This window comes from Galeopterus variegatus, unplaced genomic scaffold (genome assembly GCF_000696425.1).
Source record: "Galeopterus variegatus unplaced genomic scaffold, G_variegatus-3.0.2 Scaffold11253, whole genome shotgun sequence".
NCBI classification, from domain to species: domain Eukaryota; kingdom Metazoa; phylum Chordata; class Mammalia; order Dermoptera; family Cynocephalidae; genus Galeopterus; species Galeopterus variegatus.
Window position 1 is genome coordinate 22,569 of NW_007737364.1, and position 8,912 is coordinate 31,480.

The 8,912-nt window shown below is 55.4% G+C and overlaps 1 protein-coding gene and 1 long non-coding RNA gene across 2 annotated transcripts in view; one reads left to right on the forward strand and one right to left on the reverse strand.

The window, feature by feature from the left end:
* Positions 1-6,740, reverse strand: part of LOC103610512 (homeobox protein EMX2-like) — a 20,408-nt gene extending 13,668 nt beyond the window's left edge. The window contains exons 1-3 of the mRNA XM_008594665.1: positions 6,601-6,740; positions 332-523; positions 51-180 (exon numbers count right to left, since the gene is read on the reverse strand). Coding sequence (XP_008592887.1) covers positions 51-180; positions 332-523; positions 6,601-6,740 — 462 coding nt within the window. The remainder of the gene's footprint in view (positions 1-50; positions 181-331; positions 524-6,600) is intronic.
* A 1,076-nt stretch (positions 6,741-7,816) lies between these two features.
* Positions 7,817-8,912, forward strand: part of LOC103610511 — a 2,088-nt gene continuing 992 nt past the window's right edge. The window contains exon 1 of the long non-coding RNA XR_552219.1: positions 7,817-8,712. This is a non-coding gene — a long non-coding RNA (uncharacterized LOC103610511). The remainder of the gene's footprint in view (positions 8,713-8,912) is intronic.

The following is an 8,912-nucleotide window of genomic DNA, read 5'->3' on the forward strand; positions in this document are numbered from 1 at the left end:
GGTTTCTTCGCCTCCTCCTCCTCCTCTTCTTCCTCCTCCTCTTTCCCCACCTCCTCCCCCTCAGCCACCGCCTCCTCCACCACCACCACTCCCTCCGGGGCACCCTGGTCCCTGCAGAGTCCCCGGCAGGCGCCGCCTCCGCTTCGGCCCCCTCGATCCCGAGCCTGCTGCGCCCGAGCTCTTAGAACAGACGGACAGGCAGACACACAGATTCCGCGCGCCTAACGCGCCGCCGCTGCTGTCCCCCGCGACCCCGCGTCGGGGGAACTGGCGTCGCCCGGGGAGCACCGCGAGGGTAAGCGGGCGAGGGCTGATTCCCGGCGAGGGCTACCGTCGCGGTTCGGTGACAGCAATCCCCACCCCCAGCACGACTCCCGGCGGTTTCCGGGGCGAGAGGGCCCGGGGTGGCGGGTAGGGTCCGCCCACCCCTCCAGCCACGCGCAGCCTGCAGGTCCCAGGGTCGGTGCGTTCGCGGTCCTTGATCGGCTTATTCGTTTGCAAGTTGAGACCGGAGCCGCTAACGCTGCCGGGGCGGTGGGATTCCAACTCGCGCCCGCACGGGCCCCACTGGCTCTCGCTTCTTCTGTCTGGGAGAGCGCTCGCCTCCTTCCCTCAAATAGTTCCTTCTGGAATGTCTGGGACCGGGAGTCCAGGGTCAGGGGAGAGCCCGAAGTGGTGCTACTATTATCGTGCCGTTATTATTATTGTTGGCGTTGTCATTGTTATTACTTTTGCTGCTATTATTATCATTTCTATTATTATTCTGCCATCTGTTGTCCCCGGGGCGGGTTGCTGCGCAAACCCAGGTCTCGAAACTAAGGACTGATGATCGCGTCTCCGGTCCCAGGCCGTGTCCGCATTTTCGAGCTCGCCTTGGGTTTTGGGACGATTTTAGGGCCGAGTTCTCTCGTCCCCATTGGCTCGCGCGGCGGCATAATTATGATCACATCCCCCAGGCTGCTGGCGCTGCTCTCTGTTTATTGGTGGTTAAAGATCTATTATCTATTCATCAGCAGCCTCTTTTTTCCTCCTTTTTTTTTTTTTTTCCTTTTTGCCAATTACATTCTTCTAAAGTGAAGTACCAGCAGGTATTTTGCACGTTTACAATTAATGATAAAAAATCTGGCGTCCTTTAAATCTATTACTCCCAGGCCCATGTCATTTCTCTTAAGGATGAAGAAATGCCTGTGTTTGGTGACTAGGTTGCTGTGAAACCCGGGAGAAGTAGATCGGGAGGGGATAGAAGAGTAAAGTCGATCACGAACGAGGCTGGAACGCCACCAGATACATCAGCCCAGGGTCCGGATCTTAGGCCACACTGCGCAGTTCCCCCGCTACCCCTTTCCCTGACCTCGGGTCTCCCCTTCCCCTCTCCTGGTTTCACCTGTGTGCATTTATGTTTGTGTCAGTCTCTCTACTTCCTTGTTACAAGTATAGTATTGTTGGGGGTGGGGGTCCAAAAAACCCTTTCAGGACCCCGTCTGGGTTGGGAGCTGTGTTTTCCGGGGTTGTTGGCACCAGACAGATTAGTAAGGCACCAACAGAAATCATTTTTGCTGCCCCCCAACCTTGCCAGGGCACACACATACAAACATTAACATCTTTGCCCTAGTGGGAGAAACTGCTCCTGCCTCATGCTTCAGACCTCTACAACACAAGCTCTGGGCTGGGGTCCTGGCCCCGTTTTCACCCTTTGTCAGTTTCGAGTAGCCTTACTTTGCCCCCCTCCCTCTTTTTTTCTAGGTCCAAAGATTCTGGAGTGTATCTAGCCCCTTGGGATGAGTGTTCATTCAAAAAGGCACCTCCCTCAAACCTGAACCACCATCCCCCAGAGTATTGTCTCCAGCTCAGAAATTCCTCCCTCAACTAGGCTGTGAAGATAGAGGCTGGCAAGTGTGCCCAGGCCTGCAGGGAACCGGGAGCCTGAAGCGATGGCGAAGGGTGGAGGTGTTTTGGTTGTGCCCAGCCAGCAAGCCTAGGTTGGAGCTAGGGGCAGCCCCCAGGTTTCAGAAGCTAGAAACAAATATCCAGTTTAGGCAGTCTGTAGATCCTGGATCCTAGAGCAAGCAGAAGAGGGCACCCTTCTCCGTGGGAGCATCTGGAGAAGGACCGAAGGGTTAGGCTCCAGCCTCGCCCTCAGGCCAGGCCCTCCAAACTTGGCTGGAGACTCTGGGGTTGCAAACTGGGGCTACTAAAAGCCCCACCCATGTTGCAGGGCAGGGAATGGTGGTTTATTGCACAGTTAGCATTCGTGATCTTGGCTGGGGGTATAAAACTTGTTGACCTTGAGGACAAGGGGAATCCAGTCGGTGTCTGGGAGATAAGGTGAAAAAACATGATGTGTGATATGTGAGGGTGTTCCCCCTCTTTAATACTTTCAGCCCTGAGCTCTAAGGTGTAGTTGGTACCCACCAACCCTTAACCCCTTGGCCAGAATGCAGTTGAAGAGTATCCTAAGGGTGAATGACAGACTGGATACCGGAACCCTCAGCCTCCTGCTCCAGGTGGAACATTTGGCCCAAGCAGAGAGCCAAACTGCTCCAAGACAAGACTGGGGTTGTGTGGCATCCTCCATAGGCCACCCACCTCTTGAAAATTGTCCTTCAATGGCCAGGTTTTCCTAAGTGTCTCTGGCTGGCAGGCAGGTGGGAGATGGTGAGGGAGCAGCAGGATCTGGAACTAAAGGAACCAGGGCATTCCAGTTCCTCTGTCCCAAGGGCCACTGGCCCCCGGATGTGCTCCAGCCCCCTAGACAGAGAAGAGGGTTTCCGGTGAGTCAGGGGCAGTGCAGGAGTGCTGGAAATTGGGAAACCTATGCTAATTTATGCACCCAGACCTGAGGAGCCCAGGAAGGATCGTGCCCCAGCCCCAACATGCAACGTGCGGCAGAATTAACTAGGAGAGTAACTCATTAACCACACTGGCTGGTGGATGTGCCTAGAGCACTAGGCACTCAGGTCTGGACTCGAACCCTGAACTCCTAGACGGTGTGGCCACAGCTCACTCTACTCTTGGCTTTGGGCCTTGCAGAATGTGCTCCCCATTTGTTCCTTATCTGCCCAAGGAGTGGGGGTTGGGTTAAGTACTGGTGCATGCAGTGGGAGATGGGGGCATTTCTGAGGCTCTAGCTCAGAGCAAGGGGTTTCCTTCCTCTGCCTTCCTTGTATGGCCCCAGGCCTCTGCCGGTTGGGCTCTGTAGCCTCAGAAATCTACACTGTGCAGGCAGCTAGACTTGCAGGTTCTAATCCTGGATCTATCACTTACTGATTGACCCTGGACGACACCACAACCTCTCTGACCACATTTTGTTTTCTGTAAAATTACAGCCAAGACTGCCTAGAAGTCAGTAGAGGGTAACAGTTGGGCCTGTTTGGAGGAGTGATAAAACTATTCTACTTCCTGATTGTGTGACCTTGGGCAAGTTACCTAATCTCTCTGTTACACTGTTTTCTCTTTTCCGAAATGGGAATAAATAATATTACCTTGGCCCTTGGAATTGCTCAATGAGATAAGCCAAGCAAACTGCTTAGACAGTGACTGGCACATAGTGAGCTATAATAAAAGTTAGCTCCTGTCTTTGATGTTGCTGTCACTGGGCTTCAGGCTGTGAACAGTAAGTTGTGCAAACATGAGCTAATGCTGGTCTCACACTCCTGACACACTCCTTCGTTCTCCCCCAAAGGCCACCAACTTCCCTATGGAGGAGTAGGGGTGAAAGACGCCTGGATTCCTTGCTCCTTGAAGGCATCAAAGGGCAGGGATTCCTGGGGATCTGTGTGATAACCATCTGCTCCGAGTTCCCTGCAAGGCCCCCTGTGCTTCAAAGAAGTAAGCAGCAGTGTCCCACCCTCTAATGGCAGCTCTGTGCTAGGTCCCTGCGGTATGTGCGGTGGGTGCACAGCCTCATGCAACCCAGAATAGGTGAGCGGGGGCTGTCTGGGATCACTACCTGCTTGACTTTCTCCTTCTCGAGCCTTGGTTGTCTCATCTGCGAAAAGGAAATGTGGATATCTTAATGGTTGTTGAGAGGAGTCAGCGAGCTAATGCTTGGCACACTGTTGGCGTTCACCAAATTTTAGTTATTGTTAGGCCATGGCCTTGTATGGTCTAGCCCACCCTCCGCACCATGGCACGTCCGTGTCGCCGCGGTTTGGACCCTTCCAGTGAGCCGGTACGATAAACCGGTGCGGGAAGCGCGGACGCCCTTTGCCAGGCCCAAGGCACGCGAAAGGTGTCCTGAGATGGGGAGGCCTCGGGGGTCGGTTAAAAACCCCTCCAGCTCACTGCGATTCCGGCCTCTCTGAACGCTTAGGGCGACGGTGGGAAAACGAAAAGTAGAATTCATACCATAAATGCATTTTTTTTTTTTTTTTTTTTAATTATTAAGGCAAATCCCTTTCTGGCCTCCTCCCCGAAGGCCTCTCTCCGGGCGGGCGCGACGACCCGGGGCCCCGATCGGCGTGCGCGCAGCGGCGCCTAGTGGCGAGGGCCGGGCGCAGGACCGGTGCCCGCCGAGTCGCTCAGTCCCGCAGTACCTGAGCCCGTGCGCCCAGGGAGTGCTGGGGTTGCGCCCCACTGCCAAGATGTCGCCGAAACCGCAATCTGGGCCGGGGAGGAGGTCTGAGGTCCATCGGCTGCAGAGGAGGGAGGACGACTTGGAAATGTGTCCCTCTTCCCTCCATAAGCTTCGACTCCCCGCTTCACCGTTCACCAGCCACGCTAGAATTCTAGCTTTACTAGGAGTCGGGTTTCCTTCCGAAGTGGGCGGGGAAAGGGGGACAGGTTCTGCTCTAAGAAGGACGAGGCGGCTGTGATCCCTTGTACCAGGGAGATAGGCTGTCCAGCTACCGCGCTAATGCGGTCTCAAGTCCATGCCTGAAGTCTCAGATCTCCGGACCCGACCACGGCCGCTCAGAGACTGGGCCCCTGATGGCCTGAGCGGGCCCCTCTTGGGGAAGAGTCCGAAGAGGTGGGGTCGCAGGGTGCAGCGCTCCCAAATTGCGCCTCCTCGTGGCTGGCTGAGAACGTCCCGAGACAGGGGGCCCTTGGTCACTGCAAGATGGGGATTGATCACCCGCCACACACTTGGAGAGCACGATTGGGCAGCCGCGATGGGGCTCTGGTGTCTCGCCCCTTCCGCCTGGAGAGCGCGGGTCCCAGCCCCGTCTGTCCTGGGGCGCCCTGGTTCCTGCCGTGAGATGAGGCCGTGGAATCTGCTTGGGCTTCGCTGGAAACCCGTGTGATATGAAGGCGGCCCCGAAGCGGCGCCCATCAGCGGAACTGCTGGGAGCGCCGACCTGGGGGATCGAGCCCTTCCGGGGGATGGGGGGTCTCAACCCTGGTTCTGTCCTCTACGGCTCCAGGTGACTGCAGGAGACTGGCGCTGTCCTCCAGATGTCAGCAGGAGCCTATGAGCTTCTGGGCCTCCCGAGATCCATCCGTTTTGAGATCCAACGCTCCAGAGTCAGGAGCTCTGCACTGATGCCTGAAGCCACATACAGGACCCTACCTTCGGGATTTACATCCTTCATCACGGTGAAACTCGCTAGTCTCTAAATACACACGCACGCTGTCCCAATTCATTATCGAAAGCAAGGAAACAGAATCAAAGGGGATCCCAGTTTCTTTCTCCCTCAGCTGCCTTCAAATGAAAACCCAAGACCAAGCAAGGACAGGGAAGGTTCAGCCAGACGTACACACAGACAGGGACAAGGAAATAGGGAACAAGGACACGGGTGACTGCCCTGGGCACGGGTGAAGACAGCTCTGCCTTCCTTGTGTAGGTGGAGGTGCTGCGCTCCCCTCTAATCGCCCCCAAAGCTGAGCCTTCATCGTGCCACAAGAGCACCGACTGGCACCCATATCACCCAAGCCTGAGGCAGCCCAGCCCGGGAGGCGGGCACCCCTTCTGACTCCTCTGCTCAGCTCTCTGGCATCCTTTTTTTTGAGACTCTGCTCTCTTCCAGGCTCCTAACTTGGAGTCAGGGAATATAAGGGGCTCCTTGAAGTTTTCATATTCAATCCACTTTGTTTGAGACTCTGCTCTCTTCCAGCCTCCTAACTTGGAGTCAGGGAATATAAGGGGCTCCTTGAAGTTTTCATATTCAATCCACTTTCTAACCTACCCCACCTCTGAAACACTGGTGTTCCATGAGCCCCTCTCTCATCTCTTTATCATCTGTTCTTTTAGATCCTTCCCATTTTCTGAGCTCTGGAGTCTGGGCTGGGGCTTAGAAAGGGTAATATGGTCATTTTAGGAAAAAAGGAAATTGTTGGCTTTTGTTTTTCTTTCTTGGACTCTGCAGCTCTCCTTGAAACGAGGAGGATGCAAAGAAAAAGAACGCTAACAATTCCTCTCACCTATATCGAGCTTTAGCATTTAAAAGCATATTTTCTCACACTCATGATCTCAGGGAACATCACAATGTGACCTGGTAAGTTAGAGGAGTCATGATACCCATTTTCCGGGTGAGAAAACTGAGCCTCGGGAGAAATGACACAACGTCGCTTGGCGCGCCCCCAACTCCTGCCCATGGGTGCAGTAGTGTCACTCCATGAGGAGCCCTGGAATGCCCGCCTCTCCTCCCCACCCATAGTCACCAGATGCCTGCACTCAAGCCAAGGAGAAGAGGCAGCAAAGAGTCCCCGTAGGCAAACCGCTGCTCCCAAACTGTGGCTCGCAGCAGGGCTATTCCAGGCGGCCCTACGTAGTGTAACTTCATGCCCGCTTCGCCCGCCATTGTCCGCCAGGCCACTTTTCCCAGCTCAGGCCCTGCCGCAAGCCTCTGTCTTCTTCTGCAGTTGTAGCATGTGGACTTAAACCCCAGGTTTAGGACTGGAGAACCGTCGGCGTCCTCGCTGCAATCAGTTAGAAAAGCTAGCAGGACAGTGCTGCGTGGCAGCGGCCGGTAACCTCACGTGGCTCGAGTGGGCGCCTCAAAGCGACCTTGAAACCTCTGGTGGTGGCCAAAGAGCAGCACCCGGCCGGGAAAACCGGAGCGCAGCCCGAGCTCCCCGCGCAGCCAGAGAAGCGGCCCTCGGGCCCCTCGTGCAGCGTCCCCTGCCTCTTTAGCTCAGCCCGACCTGTGCAGAGCCGGGGAACAGAAGAGTGGACAGCGGCTGGGAACTTGGAGCACAGAGGGTCTGCCACCCTCCTGCCCCGCCGCGAATAGCCCACCCCTCCTGAGCAGCCCTGGGGGGGCCCCGAAGCTGCCCCTCCCTCCAAGACACACCCACATTCCGGGACCCCTCCTGCCTGGAGGTTGGACACACTGGGCCCCGCTCTCCTATTGTCACCCCCGTCACCCCCAGGGCGTCCGGGATCTAGGACTAGGCGTGCGCCCCACTTCCTCAGCGGCCCCGCGGAGCCCTGGGCTTTGCAGTCGGGCCCTCGCTGCTGGAGAAGAGGCTTTCCAGGGGGCTGCAGCAGCCTCACCCCGAATGGGCCCCCGAAGCCTCGCCGCTGGGCCCCAAGTGTCCCTCCCTCCCGGCGAGGGCCCGGAGAGTCCCGGCCGCAGCCGCCCTCCGCTTAGCCCGGCCGCCAGCGCCTCGCCGGGGGCTGCGCGACAAAGGGTGGCATCGCGGCGGCGCGGGCAGGGACCGCGTTGGTTCAATATTAGCTTTTCATTCCAGTCTATTGTGCCCATCTGAGATAATATTGACTCTGAGGTGAGAGCCCACAGACGACAGGGCGCGCCTAGCTCTCCGCAGCAGGTCGCTCGAAGGAAAGAACCAGAGACCGAGAGAGAAAGAGACAGCAAATAAAAGACGCTGGGGCCGCGGACGGCCCGGCACGGGGACGCTGGCCGCGCGTGCGCCCGGGCCTCGAACCCGGGAACTGCGGGTCACGGGAGGGTCCCGAGGTGGCCTGAGGAGGGACGCTGCGCGTTCCCATCGAAAGCAGCCCTCGGTGAACACTTTCATCTTCCAGACAATTGATTTTGAGGTCCCGCTTCTAGGTAACTCTGGAGAAAAACTAATTCACGCACACTGTTTTAGGTTGCCAAGAAGACAAGATCCGCCACTGGGAGAGTTTCCCCTTTTAAACGGTGTGACTCTTTAGAGTAACTTTTCTGTCAAAGTGTTTCTCCTATTTCCCCAGTTTGAGAAAACACATGCAGCGATTATTAAGCTGCATTATTTGCCAGTGCGCGGTTAATATCAAGTTTCTAATTGTGCATTTTGCTTTGCTTTGAGTCGTCTCCTTGCAGCCCATCGGCGGGTCCCCTAACTGCCTTTAAGGGGCCTCTGGAACGTTCAAGTCTTGCATAGATTCGTTTCAGTTTCCAAATTGCCTCTAAATGCCCACGTTGGAAAATGACATTTTAAGTTATTTGTCTGAGAAAAAATACTTAAGTTTACACTCACGGGATCAAACGCCAAACGCACAGGACTTGCAGTGAACGTGGTGAGTGTGCCCTCCGTGTCGTTTGCAAAAAATTGGCGCCCTCCCCCCAATTGAAGTTTGACCCGTGTGAGAGATAATCCGTTAACTCCGTTACCCCAATAAGAAGCTGGTCTTTGGGGATCTTTTCAGCCACCCCAAAGACACGTGGACACTTGGGGAGCAGGGATAGGGCGAGGGCTGGGGTGGCAGCCTCGGCAGCATCGGGAGACTGGGAGACCAGCGTGCGCTTCCTCTCGGGCACCCTGTACTAAGCTGGGCTCGGCGACACGGAGCTCCAGCACAGCACCTTGGATATTTCAGAGGACATTGTACCATATATAAGATCTATAACATATATGGTCCATTTGTACTCGTACACTGTTTAACTATACTATGCATTATATGTTTCATCAGATTATATATTGGCTAATCTATATGCAACATCTAGTTCCTATATTACATTGTTATATTACTTATTTAACATACAGTATGTTTTATTGTACATTACATAACTTATATTGTATAC